The sequence below is a fragment of the Motacilla alba genome, chromosome 25 (genome assembly GCF_015832195.1).
Source record: "Motacilla alba alba isolate MOTALB_02 chromosome 25, Motacilla_alba_V1.0_pri, whole genome shotgun sequence".
Taxonomy (NCBI): domain Eukaryota; kingdom Metazoa; phylum Chordata; class Aves; order Passeriformes; family Motacillidae; genus Motacilla; species Motacilla alba.
The window spans coordinates 1,209,639-1,228,906 of NC_052040.1; the positions used below are offsets into that span (position 1 = coordinate 1,209,639).

The 19,268-nt window shown below is 58.5% G+C and overlaps 1 protein-coding gene across 3 annotated transcripts; it reads left to right on the plus strand.

The window, feature by feature from the left end:
• The first annotated feature begins 381 nt into the window (after positions 1-381).
• IQGAP3 (IQ motif containing GTPase activating protein 3) lies at positions 382-17,005 on the plus strand. 3 transcript variants are annotated; one of them, XM_038162179.1, is made up of 38 exons: positions 382-702; positions 1,623-1,710; positions 2,066-2,222; positions 2,501-2,578; positions 2,760-2,836; positions 2,975-3,042; positions 3,304-3,417; positions 4,205-4,383; positions 4,676-4,763; positions 5,030-5,193; positions 5,380-5,467; positions 5,591-5,754; positions 5,909-6,069; positions 6,317-6,441; positions 6,597-6,760; positions 6,952-7,042; positions 7,122-7,289; positions 7,408-7,550; positions 7,626-7,796; positions 8,101-8,184; positions 8,680-8,751; positions 9,273-9,342; positions 9,686-9,894; positions 10,091-10,243; positions 10,350-10,513; positions 10,959-11,183; positions 11,268-11,408; positions 11,865-11,949; positions 12,228-12,460; positions 12,550-12,682; positions 12,962-13,064; positions 13,210-13,354; positions 13,518-13,605; positions 14,199-14,411; positions 14,525-14,691; positions 14,847-14,948; positions 15,276-15,384; positions 15,600-17,005. In XM_038162179.1, the coding sequence occupies exons 1-38, from the start codon at positions 678-680 to the stop codon at positions 15,711-15,713; spliced, it is 4,923 nt and encodes a 1,640-aa protein (XP_038018107.1). In that variant the 5' UTR covers positions 382-677; the 3' UTR covers positions 15,714-17,005. The 3 variants fall into 3 exon arrangements, with proteins under 3 accessions (XP_038018107.1, XP_038018106.1, XP_038018108.1); XM_038162178.1 differs by lacking the exon at positions 382-702 and having other exon boundaries at positions 1,529-1,710; XM_038162180.1 differs by lacking the exons at positions 382-702; positions 1,623-1,710 and having other exon boundaries at positions 2,159-2,222; positions 2,505-2,578.
• Positions 17,006-19,268: the final 2,263 nt, after the last annotated feature.

The following is a 19,268-nucleotide window of genomic DNA, read 5'->3' on the forward strand; positions in this document are numbered from 1 at the left end:
TCCCGCACCCCTGGTGCTCCCTGAGCTCCCCAGTGTGTGTCCCACGCTGTCCCCCCGCTGTGTCCCGGTGCCCGGTGCTCCCTGAGCTCCCCAGTGTGTGTCCCACGCTCTCCCCACGCTGTGTCCCACTGTCCCGGTGCTCCCTGAGCTCCCCAGTGTGTGTCCCACGCTCTCCCCACGCTGTGTCCCACTGTCCCGGTGCTCCCTGAGCTCCCCAGTGTGTGTCCCATGCTCTCCCCCTGCTGTGTCCCGCTGTCCTGGTGCCGCTGGTGTCCCGGTATCCCGGAGTCCCAGTGCCGCCTTTCCCCGGTGTCCCGGTGCTCCCTGAGCTCCCTCGTGTGCGTCCCACGCTCTCCCCCCGCTGTGTCCCGGTGCCCCCGTGCTCCCTGAGCTCCCCAGTGTGCGTCCCACGCTCTCCCCTCGCTGTGTTCCGCTGTCCCGGGGTCCCAGTGCCGCCGCTCCCCGGTGTCCCGGTGCTCCCTGAGCTCCCCAGTGTGTGTCCCCGGCTCTCCCCCCCGGTGTCCCGCTGTCCCGGGGTCCCAGTGCCGCCTCTCCCCGCTGTCCCGGTGTCCCGGGGTCCCGTTCTCCCGGTGTCCCGCCCGGCAGCCCCCGCGCGGAGCCACGTGGGGCGGCGGGAGATTCAAACCTCGGGCGGAGCCGGCGGAGCCACCGCGGCCATGGAGGGAGCGGGGCCGGGGCGCTGTGAGTGACCGGCACCGGGGGGCTGCGGGCACGTCTGGGGGGCAGAAGGGTGAAGGGAGCGGGAATGGCCGGGGTGCAGGGGGACGGGAGGGGGACAAGGCTGGGGTGCGGCGAGCTGGGGGAGGGCAGGTAAGTGCGGGGGATGGGGGAACAGACGGGTCTGGGGTGCAGGGGGATGTGAGGGGACAGGTAAGGTTCGGGGGGCAGGGGGATGTGGGGACAGGTAAGGTTCGGGGGGCAGGGGGATGTGGGGACAGATAAGGTTTAGGGGGCAGGGGGATGTGAGGGGACAGGTAAGGCTGGGGGGGCGGGGGGATGTGGGGACAGGTAAGGTTTGGGGGGCAGGGGGATGTGGGCACAGGTGTGGGGAGCACACGGGGACGGGGACTCTGAATGTGCAGAGGGATGGGGGGAGCAGTCGGATTTAGGGGTGCAGGGGGTTGAGGGGGAGCAGGTAGGTCTGCATGTGGATAGAGGGACGGCGGTGGCAAGGCGCCAGGCCCTTGGGGACAAACTGGGGGGGGCCTATTTTGAGGAATGGGTTGTTGGGAGGCAGCCGGGTGACCCCCCAGAAGTCGTGGGTGCCTCCAGCAGGAGCAGCGGTGTAAAAAGACCCCAAACCTGTAGCTGTGTTCCCCACCTCCTCCCCGATGCTTGATCTGTGCCCTCCCCCACTGCAGAGCCAGCTCTGATGGCCGTTATTTGGGAAAAAGGGAAATCGGAAACTTTCCTCCCACAGCCAGAAGGGCCGGGCTGCTGGCACGAACTGTGACGTTGGTGCCACTCCCACGACGGCTGTGGGAGGCTACTGCACCCAAAGCCTGGCTGCCTTTCCCAAATCTTAGTTTCAGTGGCCATGGGGGCTTCAAAAAAGCCTCCCCGAGCAGGGGGCTCTGATGGGAGACCTCCCTTCTGCCCAGGTGAGCGCCCGACTGCCGATGAGATGGACGAGCAGAGGAGGCAGAACGTTGCCTACCAGTACCTGTGTCACCTGGAGGAAGCCAAGCGGTGGGGCTGCACTTGGGGAGATCCCCGAGCTCACATTTGGGGGGGAAAAGGGGTGTTAAGGGGAGGGACAGGGGGAATGGCTGGGGAGCGGCTATAGTGCTGCAGAATGCTGCTTGGATCCTGTGGCTTTATGGCTCCTCAAAGATGGCTGGGGGAGTTGTGTTTTTTGTGGGGGGACAATCAGCCCTCCACCCAAACTGAAAACCACCCAGCAGCAAAAGCCTGAGGGCTGAGCTCCTCTGCCAGGGAGGATTTATTGGAAGGGAGTTGGGGATATAAGTCCTTTTGGGACATGTCGGGGATATGTGTGCTTTTCTCTGGGGGTCTGTGACGTGCCCTGTCCCTGCCCTGCCAGCTGGATGGAGGCCTGTCTGGGTGAGGGGCTGCCCCCGCCCACGGAGCTGGAGGAGACCCTGCGCAACGGGGTCCTCCTGGCCAAGCTGGGCCACTGCTTTGCCCCTGCCATTGTCCCACTGAAGAAGATCTACGACCCTGAACAGACACGGTACAAGGTAAGGCTGTGGCACCCGAGGGAAGGTGTAGTACCCCTTAGGGGGTAGCCCCAAACCTTTCCCTTGCTGCTGAGGGCAGAGTGAGGAGGGACTCGCTGACAGCAGTTGCTGAGGGACTGTTCTGTAGCTGGTGGCTGCAATGGGGTCCCTGAGCTGGGGATCACAGGCATTGCCTCTGTCTTTGACCTCCTGCCTTGGCTGGGTTGGTCTGGGGGCAAGGGAGACCCTAGGGATGGGGGAAAGTGGGGTTCAGCCTGACCTCAGCTCCTCTCTTCCAGACAGCCGGGCTTCACTTTCGGCACACGGATAACATCAACTACTGGCGTGATGCCATGAGCCACGTGGGGCTTCCCTCGGTAACACCTTCCCTCTGCCTTCCCCAGCCAAGGGCCACGCTGGCCTTTGCCTTGTGGCACTACTGGGGGCGTGCTGGTGTGGCAGGGGGGCTTTGTCTTTGCCCCCCACTCTTTGACACCAGCCAACCCTGGAGCCTGTCTCAATGCCATTGCCCCTGACGTGTCTCTGTCCTGCTGGCAGATCTTCCACCCAGAGACCACTGACATCTATGACAAGAAGAACATGCCCCGGGTGGTCTACTGCATCCATGCACTCAGGTGGGTGCCCCGGGCTGGCTCTCATGGAATGTGTTCATGCTCATGCGCCCTTTGGTGGTGTCACCCGTCAGCCTCAGGTGACACAGAAGTGTCAGGAGGGACAAGCAGGTGATGTCACCGTGTGGGTTTGTATTTCAGCTTCTACCTCTTCAAGCTGGGGCTGGCTCCTCCGATCCAGGACTTGTATGGGAAAGTGAACTTCACAGGTATGTGCAGGGAGACCTGGGCTGGGACTGGCCAAGGGGGCTTTGCCACCAATGCTCTGGGGTCCCGTGGCAGGAGGGATGCGTGGAGTGAAAGTCTTGGATGTGTTTTGCCAAAGCTGCCTCAGGGATGCTCACCCCGGTGCGGGGGTTTTCTGCACCCCTCTTGGTCTGGCAGGGGAGTGGGGGCTCTGCTGGCCGCCCCTGCTCCAGCACTGGGCTACGGGGCTGGTGCTGAGCAGTGCTGCCTCTGCTCTGCTCCAGAGGAGGAGATCGACAACATGAAGCGGGAGCTGGACAAGTATGGGCTGCAGCTGCCTGCCTTCAGCAAGATTGGAGGCATTTTGGCCAACGAGCTCTCAGTGGATGAAGCAGCAGGTGATGGGTGCCTGGTGGGGAGCAGGGCTGGGTGTCAGCCCGTTGCAGGATCTGGGCTCAGCTACTGAATCTTGTATTTGTGGGGTTCCCAGACGAAGGAAGGAATGATGAGTCTGACTCCATGTTCTTAGAAGGCTAATTTATTATTTTATGATACTGTATTATATTAAAGAATGCCATACTAAATCATATTAAAGGATACTTATAGAAGGCTAGAAAGATAATAATGAAAACTCGTGACTCCTTCCAGAGTCCTGACACAGCCGGACTGTGGTTGGTCTTTAAGTCAAAACAATTCACATGAAACCAAAGAAACAATCTCCAAACACATTCCAAAGCAGCAAACCACAGGAGAAGCAAACAAGACAATATTGTTTTCCTTTTTCTCTGAGGCTTCTCAGCTTCCCAGGAGAAGAATCCTGGGCAAAGGGATTTTTCCAGAAAATGTGACAGTGACAACCGAATGCCAAATTTGGGGCCAGTGAACTGGGAGGTGATGGTGGTCTGGGATGCAGTGGGAGGCACCTGGTTGTTCTCTTTCAGCCCGGCACAGGGCTGCAGGTGCTGGCACAGCCATTGCTAGGCAGCAGCAGCTGGGGTTCTGCATTCCCTGGGCTTGCTGTGAGAGTTCCCGGGTGCTGGAGACTGCAGCTGGCCTCCTGAACAGGGCAGGTTCCCACCGTCCCCCGTGGAACGTCTTGTCCCACTGCATGCAGGGATAAAGCAGATGGTCCGTGCTGCCCCTCCGTGTCCCAGCTCCCTCACCCCCTCCCTGCCTCACCCGCAGTCCACGCCGCGGTGCTGGCCATCAACGAGGCGGTGGATCGGGGCGTGGTGGCCCAGACCATGGAGACCCTGCAGAACCCCCACGCCATGCTGCTGGGACTGCGCCAGGAGCTGGCAGGTGCCTACCAGGAGGTGCTGCACCAGGCCAAGCTGGAGAAGAGCAGCAATGCTAGAAACAGGGTGAGGAGGGCACAGGGTGCTCTGGGCTGGCTGGGAGAGGAGCAGACCCTTTGCTGATGGGGAGGGAGGTGGAGGGGTCCTTTGGCCAGAGACCATACGGGGCTTGCTGGCTGAAACACGGCCTGAGAGAGTCCTTGTGCTGAGCAGAAGATGGGGGAGATGATTCCTCTTTGGGGGCTAGTTCACCCGGGGCTTGGGGTTGGGAAGTGAGCCCAGGCATCTGCAGGGGACCCCACTGTGCACGGTGGGGTGTGCTTGGGCAGAAAGCTCAGGCTGGGGAGTCCGTGTCCAGCACCCACAGGTGATCCCCGAAGGAGAGGACGTCTACGACTGGTGTCTGACCCAGGCTGAAATCCAAGGGAACATCAACAAAGCGAATGGTGAGCAAAGCTGGGCCTTCCCTCTGGGTGTTCTCCAGGGCTTATGGTGGGACCGTGGTAGCCCTGGGCATGGGGAGAGTGGTGGGCATAGCAGAAAGAAGTCTGCTGAGGCCAGCCTCAGATCTAGTGGGAAGAAGGGCTGGGTGTGCATTTCCAAGGAGAAATTAAAGTGATGGGTATCCAGGCTTTACCCATATCTGCCTTTGCTCCCTGGAGCTGTGGCGTGATTTACCTGCTCACCTCTGGGCTGAACTGGCCTCTTGTAGTGCGTGGGGCTCTGGAGGAGGTGGACAATGCCCTGGAGAGACAGGATGTGCTGGCACTGCACTGTGCCCTGCAGGACCCCAGCCTGGCCCTGCGCTGCGTCCAGCGTGACAACCTCGAGCTCTACTTGGAGCAGCTCAGCACAGAGCGGGAGGAGAAGGCACTGGTAGGGGCTGGCAGGAGCCTGGGCTGCAGGGTGCTGGTGCTGGGGGGCAGCCCACGGTCCCCAGGAAGAGGGAGGTGCTGTGGGCTGGCGAGTTGGCAGCTTTCTGCCAGGGGTCTGAGCACGGCTGCTCTGTCAGCACAAGCACGGTGAGCTGTGACACCTGCCACCCCTCTCTGCCTGTTGCAGGAGCTGGGCTACCTGGAGCTGCTGGAGCAGGAGGAGGTGCAGGCAGGGATCCTCACAGCGAACCGGAGGGACGAGAAGGAGCGAGCCAGTGAGTGCCCTGGGTGAACTCTTATTGCAGGTTCTGCTGCCCAGTGCATCCCTGGAGCTGGCTGGCAGCCTGGCCCTGAGACAGGGCATGGCCACCTCCTGCAGCCCCCTGTCTGTCCCTCAGTGCTGCAGGCTGTCAGCCGGATCAACGCTGCCATCCGCCAAGGGATGCCGGCCAAAACCTTGGAAGCTCTGATGGACCCTGCAGCCCAACTGCCTGATGTGCACGCCCCTGCTGCCCCCCTGTACCAGCACCAGCTGGCCCTGCTGCAGAGCCAGCACCCACGGGTGAGAGACCCCAGGGATGGGCCATGGGTGCCCTTGACAGTGGTTGGTCCCTCTGCTAGGTCTGGGGTGCTTCCTTTGCTGCTGCTTCCCTGGGGAAGCTGGGCCTGGAGGAGGGAGGTTATGGGGGTTCAGAGTCTCTGCATGCTCTGTGCAGGGCGAGCTGGCACAGGAGGAGTTGTTTGTGGCTGTGGAGATGCTCTCAGCTGTGGCACTGGTTAACCAAGCCCTGGATGCCAGGAACCCCAGCAGGCTCTGGAGCAGCCTGGTCAGCCCTGCCCTGGGCCTCTCAGGAGCTGAGGACGCGAATGCACAGCGGTGAGCTGGGCTCTGTGTTAGGGGCTGGGGTGAAGAAATCTTGTGGAAAGGGCTGGTCGGGGGGCCTGGGCTTTTTGTGGGCTTGTTCCAGCGGCCTCCCTGTCCTATGCCTTGCCTCTCCCCTCTGAAGAGCTGGGCAGCTGGCTCTGGCAGGTGCCTTCCTGCTCAAAGCGCACCAAACCCTCCGTGGAATGCACCGAGCCCTGCTTGGAATGCTTCAGGTCGTTGCCTTGTGTCTCTCCTGCAGGTACTTCGATGACTTGTTGCAGCTGAAAGGCCAATCGAGGAAAGCAGGAGCCGAGTTCCTGAGCTGGAATGACATTCAGGACAGCATCAACAACACCAACTCATCAGTGCAGGATGAGAACGACCGTGAGTCCTGCCCACGCGAGCTGGGGCACGCAGGGGGTCGCAGATATCCTGGGAGGGGAGGTTGCACTGGGATTCCAGCCCGGATAAGACCACCCTGGGTTGGTGCCCGGAGATTGGAGGGGTTGAAAGGCGTGTCCTGCCTTCCCTCCCCGCAGGAGCCCGTGCTCTCCGGCTGCTCAACGAGGCGCTGCTGCAGGAGGACCCCGAGAGGACGCTGGCGGCGCTGCTGCTGCTGGAGCCAGCCCTGCCCGACCTCGCCCTTCCCACCGCCCCGCGCTACCACGCTGTCCTGTCCCGGGCACGGAGGCAGAAGGTCCAGGTGGGGCGGGGGGCATCAGCTGTGCAGAGCCTCCATGGCAGCATGGTGTCCCCCCTGGATGCAGGGTACCCTGCCTCGGTCACAAGATTGTGAAGTAACCCACCCCATCCTAGCAATGCAGCATCTGCAGTGCAGGAGGTGCTCACAGGGGGCTGCCCAGCTCACTAGAGCCCATCTTCCCCTTCCCACAGGCCACGGGGGACAATGGAGCTGCTCTTTGGTGGGAAGAAATCCAGGAAGGGGTCTGCCAGGCCAACCAGGACACAGTGGCAGCCAGGAGGAGTGAGTGCTCTCCCCGTGTGGGTGCTGCTGGAGGCCAGGGGACAGGAAGGGGCTGATGTGAGCCCCTCTGCTCCCACAGTGGCTCTGGGCGTAGCTGCCATCAACCAGGCCATCAAGGAGGGGAAGGCATCGCAGACTCTGAGGGTGCTGTGCAACCCTGACGTGGCCCTGCGTGGCGTGGTGAACGCCTGTGCTGATGCCTACCAGGAGCAGCTGGCAGCTCTGATGGCTAAAAAGAGACCAGAAGGTAAAACCCTGGGGGCTGCAAAACCTCCTCCACCCTGAGAGCCCGGGGTGCGCCCCTGGCCGGAGCGTTCAGGGGCAGCAGCACTCTGCAGCAGCTCCCATCCGTCCCGTGCACGCAGGGAGCACGAAGCCATCCTGGATCCGGCACAGGCTGCTGGATGGCGCCGAGTACTACCTGAACCTGCAGACCTTGGAGGGCAGCTGGCAGCACCCACGCGACGGCAGCTTCAACAGCACGCACCTGAGCCGGGAGGAGATGCAGGTACGGGCAGGGTGGGCTGGGTGGGCACCGCTGGCTCCGCTGGGGCTGAGCCGTGGCCACCCCGTGTCCTTGCAGTCGGTCATCACCCGAGTGACTCTGGCCCACGAGCGGGAGTGCCTGTGGGCATCCAAGGAGGCCTTGGTGGTGAGGCTGCAGGCGCGGCTCCGCGGCTTCCTCGTCCGCCGGCAGCTGGCGGCACGGCGGCGCGTCCTGCGGGAGCAGAGGCCGGCTGCCATCAGGATCCAGGTGACACAGCCGGGACCTGTCCCTCCTCTGAACACAGCCACACGGACCAAGGGCAGCTGCTCGCAGCACCTCTGGCAGGCCCGGGGAGGGCCAGCGCTTGCTGCTCTGTAGTTTTACTGCCAGGACCCCTGAGGTGCTGCAGAGAGCAGTGAGGGGCTTGTTTCTCTCACAGTGGCTGCTTTTGGTGCTGGTATCCTCTTTCCCCATGCTGTGTTAGTCTCTTTCCTCGTGTGCTCCCTGAAAAACCAATGGAGTCACTGTGACCTCACTCAGCTCTCTCTACCTGGTGTCTTCTTGTGCCCAGGCTTGTTGGAGAGGGTACAGGCAGCGCAGAGCTTACCTGGACAGGCTGCACTACCTGAAATCCAACACAGACGCTGCAATCAAGGTTTGGAAGATTCTTTCTTCAGCCTTCGTTCCCGTGTTGGGCATTGTCACCTGCTTGTTCAGCTTGCGAGGGTGGCATCTACCCCTGCCCAGTGCAGAGGAGCCGGGGGGATTGTGGCAGCGGGGCCAGGGCAGTGTGTGAGTGGACAGGGGTGAAAAAATCATAGAATAGAACTGTTACCGTGGGCTCACTGAGGCTGGAAAAGCCCTTGAAGATCACTGAGTCCATCTGTTCCCTCAGCACTGCCAAGGCCACCACTAACCGTGTCCCCAAGTGCCACATCCCTATGGGTGTTAAATCCCTCCTGTTGTGGTGAACCCACCGCTTTGCTGGGCAGCCTGTGCCAGTGCCTGATCACCCCTTCTATGAAGAAATTTTCCTTAAATATCCAACTTAAACCTCCCCTGAAAGTCCTCGTGGTTTTTTTCCCCTCCACCCATTCCCTTTTGCCGAGCGAGTCCTTCCAGAATCCAAATGTTTGAACGTCTCTCCCAGATCCAGGCAGCTGTGAGGATGTGGCTGGCACGGAGGAAGTACCAGGAGAGGCTGCGCTACTTCAGGCAGAATGTAAGGGATGGGATGGGAGTCAGACAGCTCCTGGGACCGTGTTAGGGGGGTGTAGGGGGATGATCCCGAGCACACAGTTGGATCCCTGTCCCTGAGTGCTCTCAGTGCAGCTGGAAGAACTGATTCATCCTGGTGGGTGAGGAAGAGGTACCTGGTGGGTGTGGAAGCCAAACTCTGAGGTTTTGTAAAGTGTGAGGAGAGCAAAACCACTCCAGTTCCATCAAAAAACAGCAATGACTTCAAGATGCCCATTAAGAGGGGAAGGAGATATTTTTGGGGAAAAGGGGAGGTGTCAGCTGTGGGCTGCAGCTTCTGATATACAGTGAGTGGAGGGGAATGACCACCGAGAAGGGTAGAATCCTAAAATCTCTCCTGTATTGTAGAGACCCTCATCCCAGGCCTTAATACATTCCTGGCAGTGGGAGCAGGCAGCGATGCTCTTGTCCAGCTCTCCTTCACTCCCCGTGTGTGTTAGGGACACCATGGAAAAGCATCTCCCACCCCCTCGTTTGTCTTGGCAGATTAAAGCTGTAATTAAAATCCAGGCTTTCGTGCGAGCCAACAAGGCCCGCGGGGATTACAGGATGCTGGGTAAGTGAGTGCCTGCTCTTTGCTGCTCTGGAGTGTGATGGCTAATTGGGAAGGGGCCTCTGCCTCTTCCCTTGCTGGGGAAGCAGTTATGAGCAGGCTGCTGGTGGCCCCTTGGCAAGGACAGGGGTGACAGAGCCTTGGTGGTCCTTGCTCATCAGTCCTGGGGCTGCCCCTCTGCCCCCAAAAGCTTCCTGGAGGCTGTTGCACGGTGTGGCTCTGTGCTGTCCCATGTCCTGTGCTGCAAGAAGATGCTTTTTGGGGAGGAGGATGGGGGGTGTCTGAGTGAATGCTGAGGGTCTGCGGTGGGGGAAATTATCCGTGGCCTTGCTGCTCATTGCTGCAGTCCACACCAAGAGTCCACCCCTGGGCATCGTCCGGCGCTTCATCCACCTGCTGGAGCAGAGCCAGCACGACTTCTGGGAGGAGTCGGAGGTGCTGCGGCTGCAGGAGGAGGTGGTGAAGAGGATCCGTGCCAGCCGGCAGCTGGAGAGCGACCTGGACCTCATGGACATCAAGATCGGGCTGCTGGTCAAGAACAGGATCACGCTGCAGGTAGAGAGGGAGAGGGGGAGGGCTTGGCTGCCTCCTGAGGTCCTGCCTTCCGTGGCATCGCAGCTTGGACTTGCCTCTGCTTCACTTTTTATGGAGTTGGAGGGGTTGGGGAGCACTGGGGTGCCTCTGGCTCTCCCAGAAACTGGTCAGAATGCCAGAGCCGTAGGCAGACCCCAGTGCTCCTCTCCCACCACAGGAGGTGGTGTCCCACTGCAAGAAGCTGACCAAGAAGAACAAGGAGCAGCTGTCAGAGATGATGTCCATGGACAAGCAGAAGGGGCTCAAGACGCTCAGCAAGGAGAAGAGGCAGAAGCTGGAGGCCTATCAGCACCTCTTCTACCTGCTGCAGGTGGGGCTGGGGGGCTCTGCTGTGTCCCCCACGGCTGGGGGGGCAGTGCAGGGACCTGGCTGCCCCACGACACCTTGGCTAGCTTGGGTGTCCCTCCTCCCTGCAGACACAGCCAGTGTACTTGGCCAGGCTGATCTTCCAGATGCCCCAGAACAAGTCCACCAAATTCATGGAGTCGGTGATCTTTACGCTTTACAACTACGCCTCCAACCGCCGGGAGGCTTACCTGCTGCTGCAGCTCTTCAAGGTGGCACTGCAGGAGGAGATCAGGTGCGTGTCCTGCTGTGGGAACAGCCCCAGGGAGAGGCTGAACTGCATCAGCTTGGGTGCCGTTGTCTCTGCTGCCTCCTGCTTGGAGAACACACAAACGCCAGTCCGTCCCTGTCACCCTGATTTTCTAAGACCTTGCTAAGCCTTCTGATGTTTGCATTCTTGTAACAAACTTTCTCACACACAGTTCTGTAAACAACTTATGTTTTGCATTCTTTCATGGAGGAGGAGAGACTTGATGGACTCTTGGTCTGTCCAGTGTCATTGGAGAGGTGGCACTGTCACCCTCCAATCCACTGTCACTTTTGGAAAACTATAAATGTTGGAGTCAGAAAATAAAGGGCCCTCTTTTTTGTTCACCTGGAGAGCAGCAGTGTCCGTGTCGTCTTTTCGTGTCGTGTTACGACACATCCCCTCATCCCGTCTCTCCCATCTCTGTCCCCAGGTCCAAGGTGGACCACGTTCATGACATCCTGACGGGCAACGCCACGGTGATCCGGCTGGTGGTCAGCTTCTACCGCAACGTGCGTGGGCAGAACGCCCTGCGGCACATCCTGGCTGGCCCCGTGCAGGAGGTGCTGCAGGACAAGACCCTCAGCATCCACACGGACCCCGTGGACATCTACAAGGCGTGGATCAACCAGACTGAGTCGCAGAGTGGGCACAGAAGGTCAGAGCCCGGGTAAAAAGGCTTGGCTCGGCCGCAGGGTGATGGGCATTGAGATGGTGATGGGGTCCTGTGCTCCCTCCACAGCCAGCTCCCCTACGAGGTCAGCCCTGAGCAGGCTCTCAGCCACCCCGAGGTCCAGAGGAGGCTGGACATTGCTGTCCGCAATCTCCTGGCAGTAACAGACAAGTTTGTCTCTGCCATCACCTCTTCTGTGGACAAGATCCCGTGAGTATCCCCATGGTTTCTGTGCACATCCCAGGAGTGCTCTTGGCTTTAAGGTGTCTCCGGCAAGGCCTTAGAAAGGAGGTTGGATTATGGGGGGCTTCCTGGCCCCCTTTGCTGCTGCAGGACTGAATTACTGCACTGTCAGCAAGGGGAACCCCAAATCTCAGCAGCACCTCATGGGCTGGCTTGTTCTTCTGCTCTGTTTCTGGGCAGTTTACTGCTGACAGTGAGATGGTCATGCCAGCTTTGTGGTCATCTCAGAGGATGCAGGCCTCCTCCAGAGATGCCTGGGTGGGTAGCAGAGGGAGCTGAGGGGTGCTGTAGCTGCCAATCCTACCCGTGGGCTTCTCCATCGCCCCAGGGCTGGGGACTCGCTGCTTCTTGGATGATGGCTAGTAGGACTGGGTCATCGGGGTGGACCCACATGCTGATGGTCCTCTCCCTACCTGTCCTCAGCTACGGGATGCGTTACATGGCCAAAATCCTGAGGATGTCCTTGGTTGAGAAATTCCCCAAGGCCCCAGCAGAGGAGGTTGATAAGGTACCGTGGGGCTGGGGCGCCTGCATGCTTTGGTGGGTTCAGCTGTGTCTGTACACGAAGGGCCACAAAAGGTCAGGTCCTCTTGATTTAAAAACCCCTCCAAGTCAACCTTTTCCTTGAGCCGCTGAGGAAATGCCAAGAGTGATCTTTTCCCCTGCCCTGCCATCTCTTCCAGGAGGGTGCTACCACGCAGAGCAAGGGTGAAACATCCTTCCCTGCTGAGGTGACGCCTCCTTGGGCCCTAACCCAAATGCTCCCCAGCCTGTCTCGTGTCCTAGGTCGTGGGCAACCTGCTCTACTACCGCTTCATGAACCCGGCGGTGGTGGCCCCTGATGGCTTTGACATCGTGGACGTGTCAGCTGGGGCGGCCCTGCGCCCCGAGCAGCGCCGCAGCCTGGCCTCCGTCGCCAAGGTGCTGCAGCACGCCGCCGCCCGCAAGGCCTTCCAGGGGGACACTGCCCACCTCTGCGGGCTCAACCGGTACCTGGAGCACACCCACCACAAGTTCAGGTGGGCCCCGGGATGGTGATGGGGGTGCGAGGGAGGCGAGGAGCCCGTGGCAGGGGTTTGGGGCTGACCAAAGGGGTTCCTCCCTGCAGGAGGTTCATCTCCGCTGCCTGCTGCGTCCCCGAGCCTGAGGAGAGGTTTGGCATGGATGAGTACTCAGAGATGGTGGCAGTGGCCAAGCCGGTCATCTACATCACCGTGGGGGAGCTCATCAACACACACAAGGTCAGGGCACAAAGCTCATGGCAAGCTCTGTTTCCTCCGCTCCCACCCCCTGGGCTTTCTGCTGAGTTTCCTCCCATTCTTCTGTATCCCACCCCTGGCACAGCTTCCCTTTTCCTGACCTTTTTTTTCCCCTCTTTTAAGCAAGGAAATAACCTAGATTCTGCAGGTTTGTCATTTTGCAAACCTCCTATCTCCTCCATCCCCTCTCGGGTGTGAAGCCTCCCTCGCTCTCCATGTGCATCCCCCTTTGCCACTGACTCATCCCTTGCACTGTCCCAGCTCCTGCTGGAGCACCAGGACTCCATCACAGCACACCACGGTGACCCCCTGCACGAGCTCCTGGAGGATCTGGATGAGCTTCCTACAGTCCAGTCCCTGGTTGGTAGGTCGGATTCTGGGACCTGCTGGGAGGAGGGTGGACGTGGGCACGCTTTCCTTGCACGAAGCTTGAGCTGGATTGCTTTGGGCATGGGAAGCCAGCCCTCTAGAGCCCACCACAGCCAGCAGGGCTCTCTGTGCCCTCACAGGGGACAGCGTTGCCAGCCTGGCAGACAGTGGTGCCGAGCAGGTGCTCTCCCAGCTCAGCAGAACAGAGATCTCCCTCACCCTCACCAACAAGCTGGTGCCGGTGGCCAGCAGCGAGGAGAGTGACACGAGGAGCCTGCTGCTGAGGTGAGGATGGGCTCCGTGGGCATCAGGAGAGTACTGGGGGGGTTGGAAGGGTACTTGGGGCTGGGATGCTCAAGGAGGGCAAGAAACCCTTGGGAGGAAACTGAATATTGTGTGGAGGGTGATGGTCTGGAGTGGATGCCTGACATTTCCCTCTGGTCTCTAGCACCAAGCAGATGCTGGTGGATTTGATCCAGTGCCAGCCAGGAGATTCCCTCCCAGAAATCCTGCGGACACCAGCCTCGGAGCGTGAGGTGGGATGTGTGAGGCTGCTGCTGGGGATGAACTGAAAAACTTTGTGGGCAAAGGGTGAAAAAATTCTCAGTAAAAAGCTGCCCTGCTCCTCTCGGAGGTTTGGCCACTGCTCTTGTTACCCAGCAGGGCCTGGACTCTGGTTTTCAGAAATATCACCTGTTCTGGGCCAGGATCAAAGCATGGGTGAAGGAGTTCTCTAGTAAATTCAAGGCAACCCCCTGGGGCAGGGAGAAATGATGCATCTGACTCCATGATATCAGAAGGCTAATGAATTCCTTTATTATACTCTATTATTCTACACTACATCTAAACTGAAACTGCACCAGCACTCAGCTGCACAAAATCTCGTGACTGTCTGCTGACCGAGCGTCAGGACGCAGTTTGCAGAGATGGGTCAAGAAAACAAAACACCATCACTTTGGGCAAACAGTCTCCATATTGCACCCTGCTTTGGCACAGCAAATGAGATAAGAATCGTTTTGATCATTCTTTTCTCTGCTCCTCTCGGGTTCAGAGGTCGGGAATCCCACAGGGTTCGGTTGTTCCACATCTCCGTATCCCATTCCAGGCTGACCCCTTCTCTTCCCCTTAGGAAGCTGCCCACGAGCGCCTGGTGTGCCAGCGAGCTCTGCGGGATGCCCAGCCCTCTGCCCAGCTCAAGCGCCACCCCTCGCTGGCTGCCAACGGGCAGCTCTCCCTGGAGGACAAGAAGCGCAAGGTCACCCGCAACCTGCGGCGCTTGGAGAGCCTGGGGCTGGTGCGCTCTGCCAGCCACTACCAGGAGCTGGTCGATGAGCTGGCCAAGGTGTGCTGGGCGATGCTGAGCTGGGGATCGCCCCTAAACTCCCAGAGATCTGCTCTGGTGAAGCTGCTCGTGACAAACGTTGGTTTTTTCTGGCACCACCGTTTTTCCTCCAGGACATCCGGAACCAGCGGCGTCACCGGCAGCAGCGCCGCAGGGAGCTCCTGAAGCTGAGGCAGACTCTGGAGGGCCTGGATGCCAAGACTCTGTTTTATGAGGAGCAAATTGATTATTACAACCAGTACATCAAGACTTGCCTCGACAACTTGGCAGCCAGCAACAAGTGCGGTTCCTTACCAAAAATCAGTAATTTAAAAAAAAAAAAAAAAAGTTGTTTTCATTGCTCCCTGGTTGTTGTGAGTCCTGGAGATGTTGGGAATCCACGGGGCCACAGATGGCCAGAGATGAGCTCTCAGCATGTGCTGCCTTCTCTTCCAGGGGCAGTGGGAAGAGCAAGAAGCTGCCATCTCTGCACTACACAGCAGCCCAGCTGTGGGAGAAGGGGGTGCTGTTGGAGATCCAGGACCTGCCACCCAGCCAGTGAGTAACCCTGCTCCAGAGGAGGAGCTCCTGCTTGGGGTTATTCCGTGCAGGGCCAGGAGCTGGACTTAATGATCCTTGTGGGTCCCTTCTTGACTCAGGATATTCCATGACTCTGTGAAAACTTGGGCAGGTAGAGGAAAATAACCGAGGAGGAGGGTGCATGTGGGCCACTGTGGTCCCGCCACGTGGGGCAAGTTGTTTTGTGTAGGAGAAGGCAGGAAAGTTGGGATTTGAGTGGGGTTTGGGCTGTGGGTGTGGCTGCTGTGGTCCCTGGCCGTGTCAAAGCTGTGAAGCCCCTTTTGGTAGTGAGTGCCTCTATCTTAGGCTCAGGAACGTGGTTTTCGACATCATCCCCTGTGAGGAATCGGGCAGGTTCCAGGTGAAAGCCAAATTCATGGGGATCGACATGGAGCACTTCCAGCTGCACTACCAGGTGGGGAGCCTGCCCTGCAGCTGCTGGGGCTCACAGAGACGGGGGCAGCCGGGGTTTGTGGGGGCTGGGTGCTGTCCCCACACCTGCAGCTCTTGTGGGGGACTTGGAGCCCTGCCTTGAGCTGTGCAGCTGCCACTGCAAAGCCAGCTCCCTGTGCCCGGGCTGGGGGCTTCCCTGGCTGGGCAGGGTGGCAGTGACAGTCCCCTGTGCCACAGGACCTGCTGCAGCTGCAGTACGAGGGTGTGGCAGTCATGAAGATGTTCGACAAGGCCAAGGTCAATGTCAACCTGCTCATCTTCCTCCTCAACAAGAAGTTCTTCAAGAAGTAACAGGGTCAGGGGTGGCATAGAGGGAAGGGGGGGCAATGTAAACCTGCCAAAGACACCTCAGGGTTGGCGGTCCCAGGGCAGGGGAGCTGCTGCTGGCCATGGAGCTTTCCTGCATGGATGCAGTGTGCTTGAGCATCTGCAGCCAGCAGGGCCTGCCTGGGGAGCACAGGGCCCAGCCCTGGGCACCCCGAGCTTGGTACTAACCCAGTGCCCAACCTCCCTGCAGGAGGATGCAGCTGCCAAAGCTTCTGCAGCACGTGTTGCTTTTAAAATCTATTTCATCTGGGTATTTTGGCTGTTTAATTCCTGTCTTGCCAACAGCCAGCTGCCCACTCTGTATTTCTGGACACTACACAGGTTTTACTGATATAATAAAGGTATCTAATTTATCTATATATCTATATCTATATCTATATCTATGTGTATGTATATATTTCTTCCTCACACTAAGGCTTGGGAAATGTCAGAATCAGTCTTTATATGGAGGGGTAGTGAGAGGCCAGAGCAGAGAGGCAACACCTGCTTGTGAAGAATAGAAGAATAGAAGAGTTTTGATTTAAAAGATGAATTTCACTGCTCTTCAGCCAGGCTGTGAAACACAGGAGAGAGGCTCAGTGTCACTGCTGCCCCATGGCTGCTCTGAGGGGCTGGAGCAGAGAGAGGCCACATCTCTGGGCTACAGCGGTGCCTGGCATCTGCTGTGGAGCACCCCCAGAGCAGCATCTCAGCAGGGATGGTGGTGTCTCCTGCTGTGGAGCACCCCCAGAGCAGCATCTCAGCAGGGATGGTGGTGTCTCCTGCTGTGGAGCACCCCCACAGCAGCATCTCAGCAGGGGTAGTGGTGCCTCTGTCCCCTCTTGATTTGCTCTGATGTTTAAGCAGTTTTCAGGCGTGGGACAGTGCCTGTGTTTGCATTCAGAGCACTCTCTCTCCACGGCAGCTCCTCTTCCAGCCCCTTCCATGGGATGGGGAAGGAGCTGCTGGCAGCTCCAGCCTCCTGCCACCCCACCTCCTTCAGGCAGGTCCCAAAGCTGCTCTGCAGAGGATGTTTTTTAGGGGATTGGAGTAGGAATCTCCCTCGCTGCTCGGTCTCTGCCGTGGGACCTTGAGGCAGCTCAGGGGTACCTGATTTATTGGCAGCTCAGGCTTTGGAAAGTGGTGTTTGTTTGTGAGGTTTTTTATGTGTTTTTTCCTGTCCCTCCTCTCGTAGAAATGCCTCAAACCATGCTCATTCTATCCCCATCCACGCTGGCCTCCTGCTGTGCTGCCTCTGCCTGTTTGCTCTAAATAAAGATGTGTCAGAAAACGCAGAATTTCTCTGGGTGATCCTTTCCCTGTGCTCCTCACCTGCCTCTCCCTTTGCTTACCAGGGTGTTTGGGGCTGGTGACACTCCTCCAGCCCCCTGTTCCCAAAGCCAGGAGCCCCTGCCCAGGGCCACCAGGGAGCAGCTCCCCCCAGCAGTGCAGTCAGGTGCTGAGGCACCAACTCAGCTCTTGCACGGGGAATTTAGGCCACTTTCAGACACACTTAATTCTTAAATAAATACTATGATTACGTCTCCTAAAGACTATGATTATATCTCTACAGGAAAGAAGTGGGATCAAGCTGCAGCACTCTTCTGTGTTTAAAATAGGACCAGGCTGCCATTAACCTGTTGGATGCTGCACCATCTGCAGGGACAGGATCCTGGGCAAATTGCTGCTGCACTTTACCCACTGCCACATGGGTTTTCATCTTCTGGTTACCATATTTGTTTATTTTTTCTCCTTCCTTGCCTTCAGAGGAGGATCCAGCATGTCTCTGGCTGTGGCTCAGTGTGGTTTGCTGCTGCCAGCCACCTCCCCCAGCAGCCAAGCAGCCACTGGCTTCGCACCAGCAGCACTTGGCAAGCTGAAAACACTTTTTTTGGGGTGCTTCGGGGATGGAGGGGAAGCCTGAGGTAAAGAAATCCACCTAATAATAACAGTCCCAAGTATTCCCTGAGCACAGTTGCAGCATGGGCTGGAGGGGGCTCGGTGTTGCTGTGGAAAAGGGGATTTTTTTTTGTTTTTTGGACTCAGAAACAGGGTGCCACCTCTCGCCCGCTGCCCACACGCTCTGGAGAGGAGGTCGGAGGGGAAGATGAAGCCCTGGGAGTGCTGGAGGAAGCCTGGCTGGCTGAGCTCCTCCCGAGACAGCTCCACTAGATGTCATTGCAAGCTGGGGAGACGCGCTCGCTGGGCGAGCACAGCCCTGGGCTCCTCGGGTGCCTGCAGAGGCTCAGGCAGCCCCAGCTCCAAGGATGGATCCCCCAGAGCAATCCCGGTGGGGACCAAGCAGGGCTGAGGCTCGCAGAGAGCCCGGGGGCTTTTCCTGGGGCTGCTGCTGCTAGCCCAGGCTGGGCCAGAGAAAGGGACCCGTGAGGAAAAGCAAGTCCTGCCCCAAGCTAACACCATCCTGAGAGGCGTTATTTGGGAAGGGGGAGAAAATTTGGCTCCCTCTGGGGCTCATATTTTATACCAGAGAATCCCACGATGGTTTGGTTCAAAGGGACCTTAAAGATCATCCAGTCCCAGGCTGCTCCAAGCCCCATCCAACCCGGCCTTGGACACTTCCAAGGACGCCACAGCTTCTCTGGGCACCCGTGCCAGGGCCTCACCACCCTCACAGGGAAGAATTTCCTCCCAATATCCTGTGTGACCCTGCCTGCTGGCAGTGGGAAGGCATTCCCCCTCGTCCCGTCTCTCTGTAGGCACGGGGAGGAATTTTTTCACCTTGAGCACGTCCTGTCCAGCAGCCAGGAGCCACCAGCCTTCCCTGCACGGCAAAGGGAATCACTGTGCTTGCATTAAAGCCCCTCGCTGACCTTCCCCCTCTGTGGGGTCTCACCCCCGGGTTGGGGTGACCCCAAAAGATGGAAAAGTCCCTCCTCCAACCCGTGCCTTCAAAGAAAGACTCAGCAGTCCTCTGTTGTCTGGTCTCAAGGTAGTTTATTGTTGGTTATCTAAAAGATTCTTCTCCTGAACTGCTGTGGCCCGTTCAGCAGGTCAGACAAAGGCACACTGCCCTCCCAGGGGGCTGGTGCCATCTTTTATATCACACATTCTGTGTTACATGTTTATATTTTTCCCCCAATGCCTACTATCTATATTGAATGGTGACTTTCTACTCTAAACCAATCTGTGAGTGCCAACATCACCAAAGACATGGAGGCTGGGAAGGAGAAAGAAAGAGGACAGGGCACACCCAAATCCCTCCATCTTAGAACTCCTGACCCCATGTACAAAACTTGGACCCCTTGGCTTAAAACCCCCCTGTACAGCACTCAAAAATCCTTCCTTTCACTTCCTGACTGCTTCTACTACAACACCTAAACTTGTGTGACTTCTTGTTCTTCCTGCAAAGTTGGTAAACTGTTCCATGGGTCAGATTCAAAGCCACAGGGGTCTCTGGCTGCCTGCCGGGGTCTCAGATGCTTCTGACCTGGGTCTGGGACATCCGAGAATGTCTGTGGGACATTCTGAGTTCTGACAGTGTCACACCCAGCTGCAGGACAGCATTCCCAGGGCTGCTGG

What these genes read in the sequence shown, in the direction of transcription:
- IQGAP3 (XM_038162178.1), top strand. Translation starts at nt 1,559, where the DNA reads ATGGGGGCTTCAAAAAAGCCTCCCCGAGCAGGGGGCTCTGATGGGAGA. An exon ending in CACCTGGAGGAAGCCAAGCG is followed by an intron (nt 1,711 to 2,065) that starts GTGGGGCTGCAC and finishes CTGCCCTGCCAG; the next exon opens with CTGGATGGAGGCCTGTCTGG. An exon ending in GAGGACGCGAATGCACAGCG is followed by an intron (nt 6,070 to 6,316) that starts GTGAGCTGGGCT and finishes TCTCTCCTGCAG; the next exon opens with GTACTTCGATGACTTGTTGC.